This window comes from Castor canadensis, chromosome 4 (genome assembly GCF_047511655.1).
Source record: "Castor canadensis chromosome 4, mCasCan1.hap1v2, whole genome shotgun sequence".
Lineage (NCBI taxonomy): Eukaryota > Metazoa > Chordata > Mammalia > Rodentia > Castoridae > Castor > Castor canadensis.
In genome coordinates this window covers 151,981,833-152,002,210 of record NC_133389.1, presented here as the reverse complement: position 1 = coordinate 152,002,210, position 20,378 = coordinate 151,981,833, and the positions used below count along the sequence as shown (strand labels likewise).

At 41.4% G+C, this 20,378-nt stretch overlaps 1 protein-coding gene across 2 annotated transcripts in view; it reads right to left on the bottom strand.

Annotated features, from left to right (window-relative positions):
- Window positions 1–893: 893 nt before the first annotated feature.
- Cdk15 (cyclin dependent kinase 15) overlaps window positions 894–20,378 on the bottom strand; it is a 103,115-nt gene continuing 83,630 nt past the window's right edge. The window contains exons 12-14 of one of the 2 annotated variants that reach the window (XM_020159725.2): window positions 18,392–18,531; window positions 6,619–6,769; window positions 4,152–4,285 (exon numbers count right to left, since the gene is read on the bottom strand). In XM_020159725.2, coding sequence (XP_020015314.2) covers window positions 6,660–6,769; window positions 18,392–18,531 — 250 coding nt within the window. In that variant the 3' untranslated portion in view covers window positions 4,152–4,285; window positions 6,619–6,659. Of the gene's footprint in view, window positions 4,286–6,618; window positions 6,770–18,391; window positions 18,532–20,378 lie in introns of both variants that reach the window. The other variant, XM_074071427.1, reaches the window with a different exon arrangement.

Sequence of the window (20,378 nt, the reverse complement as noted above, 5' to 3'; positions counted from 1 at the left end):
TGCATGGAGCTGTATCTTCTTACTCCTTCAGTTGCCTACCTGGCAAACTCCCACTTGAAGACAAAGGTTATCATCATCTTTCTATGGTAGGGTGGATGGATATGTTGCCATTGGATCTTGTATTTACTTGCATGTAACATCCTTGAGGGAAATGAAAATTTTTGTATTACCAGTACCTAGATGTTTGTGGAATGAATTAATGAATGAATTAGAAGAATTATTTTGTATTTTGATTCACTTTGGGCTCCCACAGTATTTTCTCGTAGGATCCAATGATAGTGTTTACAATGGTGATACTAAACTTGGGTGAATTTATTGCTGAGTGCATCAGATCTTGTATCAGTACAAAATTTGAAGCTCAGAAGCTCTAAGAAGATGGACTAAGATAACATTACTCTGGGAATTCACTTATGAAAGGTATCAAGAGCAACAAATAGGGCTGGTGGAATGGCTCAAGCAGTAGAGTGCCTGCCTAGCAAACGTGAGACCCTGAATTCAAATCCCAGTACCGCCAAAAAAAAGAGTAACAGCTGTTAATCTTCTCTGTCCATGTAACCTTCAGGAAGAGACCTTTTAAGCTCTTTGGTTGTAAGAAATGTAACTGCTCAAAATGATTTGTATTCTTCTAGAAGATAACTTCCACTGGATTCTCTCAGATTTCATTTTTCAAAGGTGAAACTTTATAACAAGACTAACTCCAAGGTGGCATTAGCTGCACACACTTAAAACATCAAGACATGTTAGAAGGTGTCATCACTAACTTACAAAAATTCCAGCGCTCTATGTCAGCCCTGTCCAATAGATACTTGTTTCTTTTCCGTGGTGTCATGGACTGAATCCAGAGCCATGCACATGTTGGGCAAGCACACTCTACCATCTGAGCCACACCCCAGTCCCGTCCAGCAGAACGTCCTGCAGGGATGGAACTGTCCTTTGTCCGCCTTGTACATGGTTGCCACTAGCCAAGTGTGGCTATTGAGCACACATGTGGCCAGTGTGATTGAGAAGCTGATTTTTTGAAGTTAATTTAATAATTAATTCAAATGGAAATATAAATATAGCCGCATGTAGCATTGCCTGTTGGACAGGGCAGGTCTATGTTTTACGTGCCCTAGTACTGTCAGGATAGGCGAAGTTATACTGCAGTAACAAGCAGCCCTCCCCCCCCAAATATTAGTAGCTTAAAACAGTATAAAGTTTCATTTCTCCTTCCCACTACACATTGTCATATGTCATCTGGGAACCCTATTCTGTATCTTCTTGTCCTGGGATCATCTGGAATGCTGCTGCTCACTGTTACAGGGGAGAAGTAAATAAAGGTTTGCAGGGCCTTGCACCGGCCGTCCAAGGAACGCTTGGCCTAGAAGTGACACACATAACTCCCTGCTCAATTCATTGCCCAGGATGAATCACATTGCACTCTTCACCCACTGAGGATCTGAGAAGTGCCATCCGATTATGGATGCCTGGGAGACACAAGTATTAGATGAGTAGTGCTAATGACTAAGTAAGCATCACTAATCAAATTGAATGAAAATAAATTATGTTTTTAAAAGTGAAAAGCATTTCTATGGAGGGAATCAGGAAAACACAGTAGGAAAAAGATGTACAACCAGGAATACTTATTTTACAAAATCAAGGGATGAAGGATGATTTGAATGATGTTTTAGAGCCTCATGTATAATTTTATTAAGTTTTTGAATAGGCAAATCCATTAATTAAAAAGGAAAAAAGAATGAAACATAAGCATAGTGTATCTTCCATTATAATGAAATAGGATAGTCTTGTCAATTTAGGCTCAAAAATCCTTTCTTAGAAAATAAAATGTGTCTGCCTATTCTTGCAATGACAGAATCTTACCAGAATTCCAAGTATTCCAAGTATAGTCTGTCCACAGCTGTTCAAAGGTCTTTATCAGAGAACCTTGGGATTAGATGGTCAGTAGTGGTCAACAGTTCTAACCTCCAACATGGGAATCCCTTCCATAGGTCTCCTATCTTTGGGGGTAGCAGAAGAAATCCACCACTTTTGTGGGAACTCAGTCTATTCATGGATAGGCAAAGCTGCTTGAGAATTTCATGCTGCACCATTATAAGTGATGTCTTTGACCTTTTAATCTGTCCTAGTTTTGCAGCCACCTATGGCAGGGAAAGCCACCTTGCTTCAAGACAGACCTCAATCCCCTGGAAGGAGGTTTCCCTGGGCTTTCTCTTTTTGGAGCTACTCCCTGTGGCTTGGCCCACCTGCCTCTTTCTCTGGTAGCCCTCCTTGGAGCATGCAGCAGAGTTGATGGTGGACTGGGGAAAGCACAGACTTTGGGAACAAAGTTTGTGGATCAGCCCTAGCTACTTAGATTTGATTCTTAACGTTCTCTGTAAAATGGCAACTCACCGCACTAAAGTCTTAGTACTGTTAAGAGGATTACCCAGGATTATATCTGCAAACCAATATGTACACAATAAATGCTTATTTCAATGTGATCGTTCTTTTAAAATGTGAAGTGTGGAGTTGCGCACAATAATTTAAATATGATCTGGTTAGTATAGTGCTAGCTATTTCCTTTCCCTAGGACAACATCTTAGTCATTTATGTAACCTAACAGTATTAGCATTATCTTTTGAGGACAGCCAGATGACAGTATTAATTCACATTGTGCTTAAAGTGCCAATTTCCACTGTCACAACCGTACTTAAGTTGTAGACATTTAAAGCCCAACATGTAAGAATTTAAATCAGATAAAATTTGATAGGAATGAATATTGCTCTGGCTTGTTACTCATTATCTTTTAATCCTCTGAATCATCCAATGGTACGATCAGCTGCCTCTTCAAGAGTTGTATGTCCTACAAATCTGAGCTGTACGTGGTTATTGGAAAGATCACAGACACTAGAGACATCCAGGCCTGAGATTTGCATCTGATCTCTAGCATACTACCACAGAGGAGATATTTAACTTCTCTGAGCCTCAGTTTCTTCTTTTGTAAAATAAAAGTAATAATAAAAATAGTATTTATTTCAGTGAGTTGTATGAAAAAGTTGTGTACCTTCTCTGATTTAATTCAATTAATAATAAAGGTATTTGGCCCAACCAAGACTCAAGTCTGAACCCTGTACCACACCACTATCACCTCTCTCTCATTGTTCTTTGAGCACACCACCTGCCTGCCCCATGGTCTATCCCATACTTTTTCACCTTTCAGGTACATCTGGACAGGCTCTATCTGATGCCTTACTAATACTCACTAAGATAGATTTCTTTACACTATCTGTATGCATCTTTCTTCTTCCATCTCAGACACTGGGTGGACAGTTACCATTTTTTAATTTTCACTTAATTGGTCCTCCTTGTTCTAAGAGGTAGAGTCTCTGGTTTCGAGGCTACTGAATTTCCTGAGACAATCCCTAGATGAAGTAATTTGAGTTTCCTGGCTTCTTTTAGAAGGAGTCATTGTAGAAAATGGTCCTTGTATTGGCCAAGACACATCTCCATTTACTTGAAGGGTATGTGTGCACACATGCATGTCTGCTGGTATAATAGGGCTTGAATCACATTTTTGGAACTCCATATCATCATCATCAAATGCGAATTTAGATTACTTGTCACTTTTGACATTACCATAGACAATAAGGATTCAGTAGAAGGAAGTAGCCTGAAATTTAATTCTAACCAGCAAGTCAGTCCAAACTCCTAAAATCTGAGGGAGGTGGGGTGGTAATGCATTCTGATAATCCAGTGAGTGAAGGAAGAAGCACCCCCAGAGGAAATCATAACTAATAGTCTTCGGCAAGTCCTTTTGTTGACAACTTTATCCAAGAGACTATCTTTCCTGGAGACTTTTCTAAACCTTAGACTAATCCTCTCCTTGCCACAGAGGCTTTTTGTTGGGGAAAACTATAAGTAAATACAAGAGTGACAGGCCTAGGTAAGTACCCGCACTGGGTTCCAATTCTTACAGTTGTCAGTCTCCTGTCTGTCTTGTTGGGAAACTGGCCATCTGGCCTGGGGATCCATCAGTATGGCTGAAATTGTTCAAAAGTCCTCTTCTCAGACTATCTTAGCCTAGGTCCAATTTTTGAGTCAATTACTGTTAAGTTCTAGATGATGATAATAGCAATAACCTTCCATTGCTTTATCTTCAATGATAATGTACCATTGCCTTGAGCATCAAGTTTAAAATATTCCAGGTTGCAGGGGATGATATAAAACCTCTGGTCCAGTATGGAATTAGATTTGAAGTTTCCTAGTGAGCTGAAGCAAAGGAAACTGAAGCAGCATGAATGTAGCCCTGGAAGGGAATGAAGAATAAACAAAATCCAAATAATGAGTAATGGAGTACAGACAAGTAAGGAAAACCTGTTAAACATTATTGCAAAGTTACTGCTGGAATTATATATATGAAAAAGTGGCAAAGTATAAGAGAAGTGGCATCTAACCCCTGGTAATACAAACTGAGAAAACTTTAAATATGATCAAAATATATCTCTGGGTGTACCACTGCTCAAAACACATCATGCTTTTCAGTTCCTCTCCATTTCTCTGTTGTACACATCAGTATACATTTTTTTTCATGCCTAAAACTGACATTTTGAGGATCTATCAAGAGTCTTAATTTTGAGGAATTACTGCCAGTTACCAAGTCCTAACACCCCAATTTACATTCTGACTCTCCTAAAAAGTGAATATTTTAACATCAATTCAATTCCGTGGAAAAAATTTACAGGCCCCCAGTGTCTGTGTGATTACAGCTTTTAGTCTCTTTAACTCCGGCACGCTCAGATTGTACAGATCCCAAGCCATTTATTAAACAGTTTAATTGCTCTAGCTTTCCCCTCTCGAGGTTTATCTCCTACTGGTTTTATCTCTTTGCTTTAGTACTGAGGCCTAGGGACATAACGAGATTACTCCAATACAGGCTCTATCTGCCTCCTCCCTTCAGTTGCTGGCTCGGGCACCAAGCTTGACTCACTGTATTTTATTGATTTTCTATTGTGACCAATTTATGTCTACAAGTAACAGTTCTTTGTGAAAGGTCACTGTGGATCGGAAAGACAGCATTATCTCCCTCCCTTCTGACTGCTTTACCTGAAACAAAATATATAACAACATCAGAAATAATAGGAATGCTTATAATTTTATAAAGGTCAAACATTTTACTTTAGAGACTGTAGTTAAAGTTCATCCTGTTCTCATAACTAGTTGGTTTGAAATAGCATAATCAAACAGCAAAAATTCTGCTTAGGGAATACCATAAAATTTTGCTTAGGGAATACCATATAATTGTTTTGCCAATTGTAATTCCAATTGTATATTGTTAAATGCAAACTTAATGTATTTCATCAAATGCTCTGGGGAAGAGCTATAAGTCTAAACTTCCCTGTTCTTTGAAGACAAGATCATTGTTGAAGAGCCAGAAGGCAGACATCCTTGATGTGTATATGCTTTTAAATAGTGACAGTCAAAGATAGGGATACAAGAGAAAGCGGCAAAGAGCTGAATCCTGTGAGTGACATTGGGTGCACATATAGGGAGTGTGCCAGTGGCTACCATCAAGGCCCTTCAAATTCTATTAGGAAGCATGGCCAATCTATGGTTACAAATGGGTAGGCAAGTCACAATATAATGCCTGTGGTTTGGGATATGGTCAGGGTCACCTAAAGTGAACCATGTGCATCTGACCTGCACATGGGCTCCACCTTGATTCTTCTATTTAGAATACTCTCCCTTCCACCCACCACAGAAGGCTCAGTATGAGAGATGCTCTAGAGACACCTAGGGATCTCTGAACTATGGTGCCTTTTGGAATTGTCCTAACTGGCTTCCTGTCCTCACTAGCAGAACTTCTTTTAGGGTATGGTAGATCTGGAGAAACCCTCCACAGTGCCCCCTTCCTCTTCATGATTACCTGGAGGATAATTTACTCCACTAAGGTGACCAAATATCTAGGTTTCCTGGGATTGTGCAAATTTCAGCACTGAATGTCCCAGTCCTCAGAAAATCTCTCACTCTTAGGCAACTGAGACTGATGGTCACCCTTTCTTCTGATTTTCTCTTGTCAGCTGACAGAGAAATCTATAGTTAAGAGAAAGCAGCCAGGCACCAGTGGTTCATGCTTGTAATCCTAACTACTCAGGAGGCAGAGATCAGGAGGATCTTGGTTTGAAACCAACCAGGGCAAATAGTTTGAGAGACCCTATCTCAAAAAAACCCATCACGAAAAAGGGCTGGTGGAATAGCTCAAGGTGTAGACCCTGAGTTAATTCCCCCGTACCACAAAAAAGGAAAAAAGAAAGAAAGAGAGAGACAGAGAGAGAGAGAAAGCAATGTCAGTTGTCCTGCTTATTTTACCTATGTCAGTCAAGGTATCACAGTGATCTGGAAGTTCTGACTTAGATTCTACCACCACTCCCGGAGCAGGAGACAGTGATGCACACTGTTAGCCTTTTTCCCAATTTAGGGAGCAGAGGTCTGAAGAGGCTTGACCACCTGTTCCTAGAGTTGGGGATAAAAACCTTGACCCAGAACAGGAGTGCTCTGAATTGGTAAGCAATATTCTGTCCAACTGTCAGTGATTGCCTTTCATTTCTGTCTATAAGGAGCCTCTCTGTTGGGATCACTTACCTGGAAAGATCTTGGCGACCTCACCCCCTTTTTTTTTTTTTTTACCAGCATTTGCTAAACCGGGTTGGGTGGTGACCCTTCCTGTAGGTGGCCAAAAGGTCACACATTTCTGGCTTTAGCCTCACTCCTGAAACTGTAAACAAAGACTCCTCTGTAGAGAGGGAAAGAGAAAAGCATCAACATATTATTTCCTGGATCTTTCCCAGTATATTTTTAAAAATACTTGTTTCAACATTTATACCTGAAGGGACATCAAAACAGGCAAACTTATTTATAAATAATTTATTCTGGCTGAGAGATGACTCATTTTACCTACTCTACTAATAGTTGTCAAGTGCTTTCTGTTTAGTTCAGTACAATGCCTATTTACCAAATGAACACTAAAGGATAAAGTTGGGAAGAGGATAGAACTGATGGTGAAGGGATGAATGCTATGCCAGTGAATCTGGACTATAGTCCCCTAAAAGAGGCAAAGAGTATCAAGCTGGGTTAGATAGATTTTGGAAAGTGTTAAATCCTGTTAGAAAGATTAAGCAATCTATTTAAATATACTCTAAAATGCAACTTTTATAAATTAAAAAAAAACTATTTGAAATATATATATTCTACCTTCATCCTTACACATGTTCAGATTCTCAGCTTACTGTGGGGTTATATCCTGATAAACCCATTATCCTAAGTCTCTGAGTTTGATCCCAATACCAAACAAACAAACAAAAAGGTATCATATATTAAAAATGCATTTAATACACCTAATCTACGGAACATCATAACTTAGCCACACAGTACATGATTGTGTGATTGGGAGCTGTGGCTCTCTACACCAGCCCAGAATGGAGAGAGACTGTCACTAGCTACTGAAAAGATCAAAAGTCAAAATCTGAAGTACAGTCATCCCTTGGTCCCTGCTTCCAGGACCGCTGTGGAGACCAAAAACCAAAGATGCTCCAAGTCCTTTATATGAAACAGCCTAGTATTTGCATAAAACCTATGCACATTTCCTTAAACCGGAAACCATCTCTAGATTACTTATACTACCCAGTACACTGCACATGCTAGGCAAATCATTGTTACACTGCATTGCTTAGGAAATAATGACAAGAAAAAGTCCACACATGTTCAGTACAGACAAAAAAATTTTTTTTATGAATGTGTGTGGTTGGTTGAAGCTGAAATTGATAGAACCTAAGGACACAGAACCTCTGGGCATGGAGGGTTCACTCTGGTTTCTGCTCAGTGTGTATGACTTTCACACTATCAGAAGGTGAAAAAATCTTAAATTGAACCATTGTCAACTGGGGACGGTCTATGTCTATGCACCCTGGCAGTTTGCATTTCTGTAAATGCCTGTGTTTTTTAAGGGTCTGTTGTTTCTAAGTGCCCACTAAGCTACAGCTACGGACCAAGTTCTTCAGAAGTTAGTATGTTAAGGGGCTTGTCAGTATGAGGGGAAAATAAATTTTTCTGGCAGAATGCTGTAAGTTTAAAAAGTGAACATATGCAAAACACCTTGTGTAGTTCCTGGCATGTAATATGCTTTTAACAAAGAGTAGCCATTGCTACAAGCATCAGCATAGGTGTCATCTGGGAAGAACAGCAAGAAGCAGGGACCACACAGTCACCAAAGCACATGCACAAAATTTGCTCAGGGCATCCTCTGGCTTGGGCATTTCTTTTCCAGCGTTCACAATCTGCATGAACCTGATTTGCTCAAAATATCTCACAACTGAACAAAGAGAGAAGCTTCTATGTTTGACATAGAAATAAGCATAAAATGCCTTAATGACACTGGTGCTGGATGATGCTCACACTCAAAGGAAGAAATAAACATGGGATGTTGGGCCTGCCTCTCCTGGCCTGGGCCTCTGCTTAGATGCTGTGAGTTCTTTGCTTTGGAATATTTGCTAAGTGGGAAAGGGGCAGCATCAAGTTTTGTTGATATGCATAAGACACTTTCACAGGAATGTTATAATATGCACTTCTATATCCTACTTTTTTTTTAGTTCATGTCACAACAAATAGTTAAACAGCTGAAATAAAAAATGTGTACACTTTACAGACGACTCTCAAATCAAATCAAATTCAAACTGTCTTTGGAGCTTCTCTTAGAGACAAGTCTCCTCTTGCCTTGGGGACAGTGACATGGAAAGCTGGGACTTCCTTGAGACTGCCCTGCCTCTCAAAAGTAGCAGCTCTCAAAAGCAGTAGGGAAGAGAAGAGACAGGGGAGTGGAGAAGAGAGAGAGAGTGAGTGTTAATCAAAAGGATTGCAATTTGGCTGTAGACTGTCAGTCTCTCCTTCCCAACTCATAGAAAAAGAAAAGGAAAAAGGAGGGAAGGAAAAGAAAAGAGAGAAGGAAGGAAAAAGCTGCAGAGCTGCTCTCCAGCAGTCTCAGGAATAGGAACCCTTCCACTCTGTGACTCCTCATTAGCTTACTGAATCTGACAGCATAATTATCGTGCTGCTTTGCGCTTAGAATAAATAAATACGAAAGTGGGTGTTTAAAAATTTTTTTGAGAAGGGAAATTCAGTCATCTAGACAGTCAGTAGGACAAGTTTATTTAAAACTTGTAGATTCTTATGTATTTAGATCATTTTGGAAGGAGATAATGAGATAGTTGTCTTTCAGTGTAATTGAGTTCCTAAGCTCCTGGCTGTTGGCTGTCACCCCTTTCAAACTTTGTTTTAACTGTGCTCCCTTTAGAAATCTGATCCTGGTGTCTCCATTTACTCTCCCTGGGCTGATAACCTGGGGAAGGCTGGTGCACTGGAGTGCAGAAAGTGACTTAATGGGATTGGGAGGCTAAATAACCTTTCACAGGAAACAAGATAATCAAATCTTCTTTACTTGTCTGTAATGGCTAAAGAGAAAGCACACGTTACAGAGAGCTTGGAAATCAAACTATCCTTTCAAAATGTCTTGCCATATCCCTTATCACGTGGTTTGGGCACTGCTCTTACACATCATCAATCCATCAGCCGGAGTCACTTAGTGTGTGTGATTATTCCGAATGCACACATCCTCGTGATGAGGTAGTAATTTTAGCTCATGTGTGTGGATGGGGGCTTCCTATCTTCAAAGCCCAAAGGATCACATAGTACATTATGGTGGAGTTGCTGACTAACACGGAGTGCACTTATGACTCTGACTAGGAGCACAGTACATCTGCATTTCCCATTAAAGCAGATGACTTGCCTTTTAAAATTCATTAGTGCCCATTTCTCTTTTTCTCTCCCTTCTGCCTCTCATTCTCCTAGGACCACCCTTTCATGAGCCCTTGATTCAGTGACTTAAAAGCTTTCTAAGATAAACATTCTGTTCGAAGTTAGGTAAAGGACACTAGAGTTAACCCACTGTACAGATGGAGAAACTAAGGTTTATAAGACATCTTAAAGAAGAAAACAGTTCTTTAATTCTCAATCCAGAGCTCAGACTCCCTTTGCCCTTTTCTTTTATTTCATTCCTTTAAACAATAAAAATAATACAACACCAATATTAAAGAAAACCTTGGGGCTGGCAGAGTGGCTCAAATGGTAGAGAGTCTGCCTAGCAAGCGGGAGGCCCTGAGCTCAAACCTCAGTGCTGCCAAAAAAAAAAAAAAAAAGACACACTCAGAACTCAGATTTGTGTGTGTGAACACTAAAGAAACCTTAAAAAGGGGAAAATGCTCTATAGTCTCTCTAGACTAGAACACTTTTATTTTTGTATGCTATATTTCAGTTTTGTTCTTATGCAGATTAATTTTCACAATTACATTATAATATGCAATTTGGTATTCTAGTTTCTTGTAGCTCATGTTCTGACAGAAACACTTCCATAATAGCCTACATTCAGGTTAATGACTTTAAATGATCACACAGTACTGTATGCTGAGTCAGTGGGCAGACGTGTCCAATTGGTTCTCTCGTGTTTAATATTTAAATTGTTCTTAAATTTTATTTAATAATTTTTTTTGGTGGTACTGGGTTTCGAACCAGAACTTTGAGTCCACCAGCCCTTTCTTGTGATTTTTTTTTTTTTTTTTTTGAGGTAGGTCTCATGACCTATTTGCCTGGGTTGGCTTTGATCTTCAATCCTCCTGATCTCTGCCTCCTTAGTAGCTAGGATTACAGGCGTGAGCCACTGCCTTCTGGCTTATTAATAATTTTTAAGATATCACTGAAATCAACATTCTCCTTAGTCTAGGCTTTGTTTTATTGCTTTTTCCCATTCTTTGGATAATTTCCAGGAATCAAAGTACAGTGCTGAAGTGTGCGAACATTTATTTGTATGCCTCCTGACATGAACGTCATAATGCTGTGAAAGGTTGCCCCAATTAATACTCCCATCAATAAAGAGTCATCTTACCACACCTCACCAGCACTGGGAGTCATTAGGCTAATGGCAGAAATAACTAATTAACAATTATTTGTATTTGCTTAGCCTCTAGTAAAGCTATTTTTTCCATGTGTGATAAATAAAGAGTATGCTCTTTATTTCCTCTTGTGTAAGTGCTATTTTATGCCTTTACCCCATTTTCCATTTGATTATTGATGTTTTTCTTATGAAACTGAATGAGTTGTAGAGTGAAATGAAAACAATATCCACCATTGAGTAAGAAATCTTAAAACCCAAGGGTGGCTGTGTATGTTGTAAAAAGAAAAGAAAAAGAGCAGAAATTGAAATTATATGCCATTGAAGAAGAGGGCATGGTACTCAGTTGTGAACCTCAATTAAATATAAAACTGAGTCCTCAATTGTAAGATATTAACTATGTTACCTGGAGACATGTGGAATCTTTCCCAGGAAGGCTTCACAATAAATAAAGCAGTGAGTTGGGCTCACCGGTGGTTTTTGCCTGTAATTCTAACTTCTTGGGAGGCTGAGATTGGGAGGATCGCAGTTTGGATAATTAGTTTGAGAAACCCCATCTCCAAAATAACCAGAGCAAAATGGACTGGAGGTGTGGCTCAGCAGTAGAGTGCCTGCTTTGTAAGTCCAAAGCCCTGAGTTCAAACCCCAGTCCCACCAAATCAAACCAACCAACCAAACAAACAAAAAACAGAGCAGCAGAATGGGCACAGACAGGGAAGAAAGAGCTTGGCTGTAACCATGGTTTTGCTCTGAAGTTCCCATGAAGTCTTTATAAGAGCAATGCGTAGTGGGAAGTGAGTGGGTTTGGAGTCTGATGTGATGTCAAGTCTTTGCTCTACCAATTATTAGCTATGTGACTTCAAGCAATTGGCCTCACTCAGTCCCAAATTTCTTTTCTTTTTCTTTTTTTCTCCCTTCTCTCCCTTTCTCCCTCCCTCTCCCTTCCTTTCCTCCTTCCCTTCTTCCTTTTCTTTTTCTTTTTGACAGGGCTTAGCTATGCAGCCCAGGCTGACCCTGAGCTCATGTCCTCCTGAGTATTTGAATTATAGGCCTCCTGAGTGTTTGGATTATAGGCAGGTACCACCATGCCTGGGCAGTCCCAATTTTCTAAACTGTAATATGAAGATAATAATTGCAGCCTCATCAATTCTATATAGATTGAATGAAAAGTTATGTAAAGCAAATGGATGCCCAAGAAAAGCAATAACTATGGTTCTTCTCTGGTGTCCGTGCACAGCTATATACTAAATAGTAGTGTCTAGAATCCTTTCCACTCTAAGGGTCTCTGACTCTTCCCTCCCACTTGAGCCACTCCACCAGCTCTCTAATTCTTTCCTGAATGTTTTATCTCTATCTGGAGACTCTTTTGGCCCATGGTACTAACATATTTAATTCTTAAGGACTTGGCAGTGTTGAGGGACTTTGTTAACCCAGATACCTCATAGCAACACCAATCTACACAACACCATAAGACTTGTCTCAACCCCAAGTCTCCTCTAATGTATGGGAATGAGTTGATCACAACTTTGAGTATAGAAAGTGAATAACTGTGTTATGGCAAATACTTCCTAATTTGCTTCTTAATGTACTGTGTTAAAAAAAAAAAAACCTGATTAATGGACAATTTAAAAGGTAGAGAGAATGGTCTAAGTCATGTTACAAACTTCTAGAAACAGCAGAGAGTCAGGGACCTGGCTCAGAATCTCTCTTCCCCCTCCTCCCACCATTCCAATCCCCTGAAGCCTGGCATTAAAAATATTCTGGTTAAATTTTGAGTAAACCAGACAACAAAAAAAATAAAGTTTGAAACCATGTGGAAGCATATAAAGATCTAAAGTAAGCTTCATTAGTACATGCTAAAAGTGTTTAAACTGTTGCAAGATCATATACTATAAAAGGGAGTAAAGACTGTGATGGCATATGAGTTAAGACTGTAGCACTATTATAAAAAGAAGAAAACTTTAGAATGATATTGAATGGTATTATTCCTCTCCCTGAATGTCTTTCACCCCACCATTGCCTCAATGCCTTTCATCTTCCAAGATCTACTCCCAAAGTTCCGCTGCACCCACAGTTGGGGTTAATTTTGCCTCCCCTGCATACTCAGAACTCTTTACATACATTGCCCAATCTAGAACTGTTTACATACCCTGTCACACTTCCTTAACAATGGTAAGCTCTTTGAGGATAGAGTCCATGACCCATTCATTTTTTGTATCCATCAACATCACACCTAGTAGACCTTCAGTTAATCTTTGAACTGCCACACAATTCTCCCACTATGTTAGGAACCTGAGTCTACACTGGATCCAGAGTCTTAGAGATAAATAAAATGATAGGAACAGACTTAGAATACAGCAATGAAACAAAATGACTAAAAAAGTCAGGCACCTGTGGTTCATGCCTATAATCCTAGCAGAGAGCAGGAGGATCTTGGTTTGAGACGAGTCCAGGCAAATAGTTTGAGAGACTATCTCGAAAATACCCAACACAAAAAAGGACTGGCAGAGTAGCTGAAGTAGTAGAGTACCTGCTTAGCAAGCGTGGGGTTCTGAGTTCAAATCCTAGTTACTCCTCCCTTCCCCAAGAGAAGAACAAAAGTGGGAGAAACAGAATCTTTATATAGAAACAACAACAAAGAAAAAGGTTAAAGAAATTCAGTGTAGAGAAGTGACCTTTGGAAATTAATGTCATAGGGATCTTCAAATATATTTAAAAGATAATGTTAAAAGAAGACCTGAAGTTCTTTTATTGGAGTAAAACAAAACATGGCTCAGATTTTAAAGGGGTAATAAGAACGGGGCCTGCTGAAGGACTTTCAGAGTAGAAATATTAGGATAATGTGACAAAAGGCAGAGGAAAATGCCACAGCTTCTCCCATCCTTATGTGTATATATTGTGACAATACTGCCTGTAGCACACAGTTTTTGCAAAATTACTTATGAAACAACCGCTGGCTTTTAAGTTTTAAGATTTTTTTTTTTCAAAGATGCTAAAACCTGTTTTAAAGAGGATGGGGGGATTTAGGCCAGGAAGGAATGGTAAAGACTCCAGCCTGGGATTTGGATAGAAAATAGGACCAACCCAGAGAGAGACAGAGTCAGCCTTTGATGTCTTGACGATCAAGGACCATGGCTTAAGGACCAGACTCTTAAATCACGTGGCATTTACTGCCCCAGATAAAAAACACTTTTCTGGATCAGTGTGTGTACTTCAAAATGGCTAGGTTCCAAAATCAGTCTTAACTTTCCAAGGGCAACATTTGGAAAGTTTCCTGCAAGAACAGAGCAGAGCCAGTTTCTAGAAGGGGCAGCTTAATGATTTTCTATTCTTCTACCCCCAAATCATTAAATAGTGCTCCTTTCCCAGAGTCCAAGTTCATACTGAGGGCAAAGAAAATTAAGCCAAGACACTGAATCTGTGGCTAAGATTAGAGAGTTGCCAAGGGCCTAATTTTAGGTCCTCACTGCCCCAGCTGACATCCTGCACTGCCGGCTTGGCCATGAAGACCACAAGTGTGGCTCTGAGCTGGTGGCGCAGTGGGGAGAGCGGTTCCCTGGCCATCTGCAAAAGCAATTAGCTTGCTGCTGGGTGTGTTTGGAGAGGGACTACCAATAATTTCTCCTTCAACAAATGTTTCTTCAGGTGTTCAAGAGTCAAGGAGGGAAAATGTGAGAGCTTGGCCGACATTCCCATGTGCTTGCCATTCTCACATTCACGCTTTCCACTTAAGAGTGATCTCCAAAAATGAACTAATGCTGGAATTCCTGGTTTTTCATGGCAAATAACCCCCTGATAAATTTCCTTTGGCTCCAAGCTTACTGTTACAACTCAGAGAAAATGTTGTTCAGGACTTAGCTTGATGGAAATTGACATAGATGGACAGGAGCAATTCTTTCATTTTGTGGGGAATTTCTGCACCATGCTTCCACTGGGATTTAGGCTGTCCTTTGCTCTCCATTTACTTCCTTCTCACAGGTTTCATGCTTTAATTGTCTTCTTCAGAGGGCAGACAATAAGAGCTAGCATCTTCCAGATCAAAGGGGAAACAGAATATATTTTAAAGTGACAACTCTGTTATTCTGCTACCAGAATAAAACCAGAATAATAAGCTGATATAAGCTCCTAAACGATTCCATGCTAAAATGCTACCAGACAGCAAAATTTCTTGCCTAATTATGGCAGGGAAACTCTCCTTACACATCACTCACAAGAGCATGTCTTATTTTTGCACAATTCTCAAGCCTGGGGCAGCCTACCCTCAGGGATGGGATTTGATGTCCCTGCAGGTTGGGAGCTGGGTTTACCCACTGGTGTTCTCTGTCTGCAAAGGAGGCTCTTAACAAAGGCTCTTTGCCAGGGGCAATGAAAAAGCAAGCTGGCAGTGCCAGGCTGAGGGAAAGCAGTCCTCAGCAGGTAATGTGCCCTTGGCAAGGGCCACTGTAGTGAAGGTGCATAGAAGGACCCAACAGCTTTTCTCTCTTCCTCTATTTTTCTTTCCAGTTTTCCTGGTAGCTTTGCTTTTCCTGTCTGCTTGTTCCATGTCTTAATGTCGACCTGTCTCTATGTGTATTTCTATACCCTCCCCAAGCATGCATGCACAAACACAAGCACATGCGTTCACACACTCACCACACACACATACACAAGCAGGCTCACTCCCCTTCCTCTGTCTCTTGGCGCTGGCCCTTTCATCTTCTCCCTCAGGGATTCGAGATGTCCCTGCAGGAAGTGCTTGTCCGCAGAGGCAGCAGCAGCAGAGCCCTGTGGCTTTGACAAACCTCATTTAATTGGGAGGAAGCCAGGAGAATTTGAAAGAACTGAAACATCCATGAAACTCCTTTTATCAGGCATAATTTAAACTCTGCATGGAAAAACCCCTATATGTATAAAGAAAAGTCAACTTCCCTCCTGCTGTGAGCACTCCTCATCTCCCCCAAGTGCAGGCAGGCTCCTGCAAGATTCCATCTTTTCATTTTTCTAAAAGTGTCAAAGTAGATTTGGGCTCTGTGGCGGGGTGAACAGAGAAGGAATACAGATTGTTCTGTCTCTCTCACACATGTGCATACAGATATACACACACAGAGGCATGGGTACCCACACGCATGCGCACACATGCACATGTGCACACACACAGCCATAGGCGCACACGCACACACACACACAGGTGTAGGCACACACACATACAGGTATAGGCACACACAGGCATAGGCACACACACACACAGCCATAGGCACACACACACACACACATGCACACACACACACAGGTGTAGGCACACACACACGCACAGACACAGGCATAGGCACACATGCACACACACACACAGCCATAGGCGCACATACACACACAGGTGTAGGCACACACACACGCACAGACACAGGCATAGACACACATGCACACACACACACAGGCATAGGCGCACATGCACACACACACACAGGTGTAGGCACACACACACATACAGACACAGGCATAGGCACACACACAGGCATAGGCATACACACACACACAGACCCCTCTAGATGTACATGAACCAGAGTCCCTTTATTGGTGGCTTTACTTCAGGTCATCCAGAAAGAATCAAATCCCAAGTTCCTAATAACACATCAGTTTGGACAGTGATTGTTTCATCCTAATTGCCCTTCATCAGGCAAAAGCTGGTGCTCAGAAAACTTTGAAGATCCTCGGCAGTTCTCAGCGTATGGGATAATAGACCCTGGAGGGGGGCCATTGGGGTAGTGTGTGTGTGTGTGTGTGTGTGTGTGTGTGTGTGTGTGTGTATGTGTGTGTACTCCCAAGCATGTGTACTTTCCTGCTGTGGTAGAGTTAGAAATCCCAAATCTCAAAGAAGAAAGCTGAGAAGGAAGGATCTAGGGGCTCAGATTGGGAAGAGGGGACTGGGATGGAAGAGAAGGAGGGGGTGGGGCTGAAGAAGGGCAGAAGTGCCAAGAAGAGTGAGAATTGTAGGTCTGCTGAAGAAAAGTCTTTCATTCCACCCATCCCTCCCCTCCTTCCACATTTCGCTGCAGATTCACCTCCAGTCTAATCCACCTCACTTGAATTACTCTTGTTTCTCCAAAGAATTGCCTTTAGCAATGCAGCCTCTGAACATCTGCAGTTGATTACACACAGATCTTAGCTGTTTAGATATGATTTGTGCTAATATGTGTACGAGGGCGCCCTGTTTCCTCTTCTTCACCCTCTTTTCCTCCCACTCCTTAAGATCTTTGAGGCCAAGTACAAGTCTCTTGTTTTCCTCAACTTTTTATAGCACTTCATATGTTCTTGACACTTAATGGCAACTTAATAAATTCTAATGACTGATTCTTTTTACAGAGTTAAGTAAGATATTAACCTCAGCTGTATGATTGTGGTTATTTTTGGAGATCTTAAATTACTCACTTTAAATAATAAAATTCCTCAGCAAGTCCCAAACTAAGAGTTTTGGGCTATAGCAGGACAATGTCCTAGATATATATGGTGGAGCTGCGTTTGCACACCCTAGTAACTTGGCCAGGCTGTGTTTATGCCTTTCACTCCATGGCGTCCCAGTGCACCCTGCCCTCATTTCTCCCTCACTCCCATCCCAGTCCCCTCTTCCCAGCCTGAACCCCTAAACCCCTCACTGCTTAACTTTCTTTTCTCTGGCTTAGGCCTTCTAAAAAACTGTTTTCAGTTGAATGGTGGACATTTTCAAAGAAACCCCACGTAAGCAGAGTCTCCCCGAAACAGCCCAGGCCTTGACTGTCCTGCCCACGTCCTCCCCACAGCCCTTCCTGGTCACCAGGAGATCTCCAGCCACATGACCCCACAGTCTATTCCAGCTTTGAAGGATGACTTCAGGCCCAGCAGCAAAGGATGATTTCAGGGTAACGCGTTTCCAGTGGGCAGCCAGCCTGCAAGATGCTTCCTTCTCCCAGTGCCCCACCTCAGCACTTCCTCCTGCAGCATCGCATTACCAATCAAGAAAGGCCCAGCTCTGCTCCCTGACAGATCCATGTCACCGATCAGCTTACTCTCATGGAAAGAGAGAAGGGGCTTGTTAGAAACTTTGGTTTTGCTTCTCCTGGCAGATGCTAGCTAAAGCAAACAGCTCAGAGGCAACTTTCATCTCAGCCAATTCCTAAGTGTAAGCGTATGTATATGAAATGTATAGATAGATCATCACAGTGAGGTCCTTGCCATCCATCCTCACCAGTGCCTTACACTTTCAGAGACTTTCATGCAAAACTCAGGCAAGATTGTGTCCATCTTGCTTCTCTTGGGCAAATTAATCTCTGACTTTATTTCTAGGTGCAAATTCTATGATTCTCCAGTGTTGAGAGAAAACATTTGAGACACTGAGACTTAACATATATGTACATGCACACACACAAGTACACCCACACACACACTCACAGATACTTGCTCACTGACCGTCAGGAAGGTGGTACAGTTGGGAAGGCAGGGCACTGAAATAACCATGAACCAGTGCTTCCTGGGCAGAGACACGGTCCCTAGGGAAACCTTTCAGCATTTGGGAGGCCAGGTCTTCAGCTTCAGGAACCCCGCCCAGCCTGGAAAAGTAGGAGAGAAAAATAAGAGTTTCCTCAGAGGCTTCCATTCTGAAAAATAATGAGGGAAAACTACACACTAAAGAAAAAGAGGTGGCTAGGCTTAGAATAATATTTCCAGTGGAATTTTCCTGAGATGACTAAAACTGATGGCAAGTAGAAAAATAGCCCCCATGCTGAAACTCTTACGTGTCTGTTACTAAGATGAAGGGAGAAAAATCTCATCATTCTTTCATTCAATTCCCTACCCTTCACTATGTCTCTGGGTGCCATGTGCACATAAAGGACAGAGAATTGTAATTATAGAAGCAGAAATATATAATTAAGGATTCTCTTTAAAGGGACACAGAAGCTTCAACCAAACAAAAAAGCCTGAGTGACAGTATGTTCTAGGTTCTGAATTCCAAAAACAGCAAGCATGGAGTCCTAGAGAGAAGAGTGGGAGGGAGAGAGGTGATTCGGGAAGGTGAGTGAAGCACAGGTAGAAATGCTCCCAGGTTATTAGCTAAGAAGCTCTTTTGTTTTCCCCCTGAGATGGAGGGGAGCGAGAGAGATAATAGAGCACCCAAATCCCAAGAAGGGCTAGTCCTCAAGTTGACCTTACATTCGATTATACATTTGGAGATGAGCACATGTATTGAGCAACTATTGTGTGCTAGTCGTTGGTTGTCTTCTGGCAGCTTAGTCTAGCAGAGGAGTCGACAGTCATCAAATTATCACAGATAGAACTGTGAAGAAAAGGCTCCCATTTGGTCTGAATGTACGTGTCTTTCTAAAATTCATATGCTTATCTCCAAGGAGATGGTATTTGAAGATGGGCCTTTGGGAGGTAACTAGGTAATGAGGAAGGAGCCTTTCATCATGAAGGAGATTAGTACCTTCATAAAAGGGGCTGGAGGGAGCCCTTTGACCCCTTCCACAAGTGAGAACCATGAAGGCACATATGCAAATCTGCTGGTGCCTGTGATCTTAGACTTCCCAGCCTCCAGAACTGTGAGCAAATTTCTGTGGATTCTAAATGATCTAGTTTAAAGTATTTTGTTATAGTGGCCTGACCAAGATAGCTCTGATATCTGACCTAGAATGGGAGTTGGTGATCAAGGAAGGCTTTCTTAAGGTGGTGACATTTGAGCTAAGAGGTAAAGAACTGGGGGCAGGCAAGGAATAGCCACTGCTAGCAGAAAACTGTGGTGCTCATACAGGCTCTGGAGTAGGAGGGAGTGGGTTTAAGGAGTCCAGGGGCTTCGGATGTAGCTTAGAGGTAGAGTGTGTGCTTAGCATGTGTGAGGCCCTGGCTTCAATCCCTAACACCAAAAAAAGAAGAAGAAAAGGGGGAGGGGAAAAGGGAGGGGGAGGGGAGGAGGAGGAGGGAAGAAAGGGAGAGAGAGAGAATATCAAAGCCTATGATTGGTTTGGCCCCAAAGACAGGAGAGGGACCTGCTATGAAGCCAGGGAGAATGGTAGGGGCCAATCCTACCAGCCTCATGTGTCTTCATGTTAACCTTTTAATTACAATCTTGAAAGTCTTTGCCAATTTAATGCCAATTATTTAAGTACACCCATCTTTACAACCTACAAATAAGTTTGCAAGTAGAAAGCCACAAGAGGGGAAAACTGCAGATTCTGAAAGACAATGAAACACAGGACTATTGCCTAACATTCAGAATTATGTTGCATGGCCATGAACTAATCAAGCAAAAAACAGAAGGGTTTGGGCTAGTGAAATGGTTGAAGCAGTAAGAGCACCTACCCAGCAAGCATGAGGCCCTGAGTTCAAATCCCACTGCTGCCAAAAAATAAGAAAGAAAGGAAGGAAGGAAGGAAGAGAAAGAAAGAAAGAAAGAAAGAAG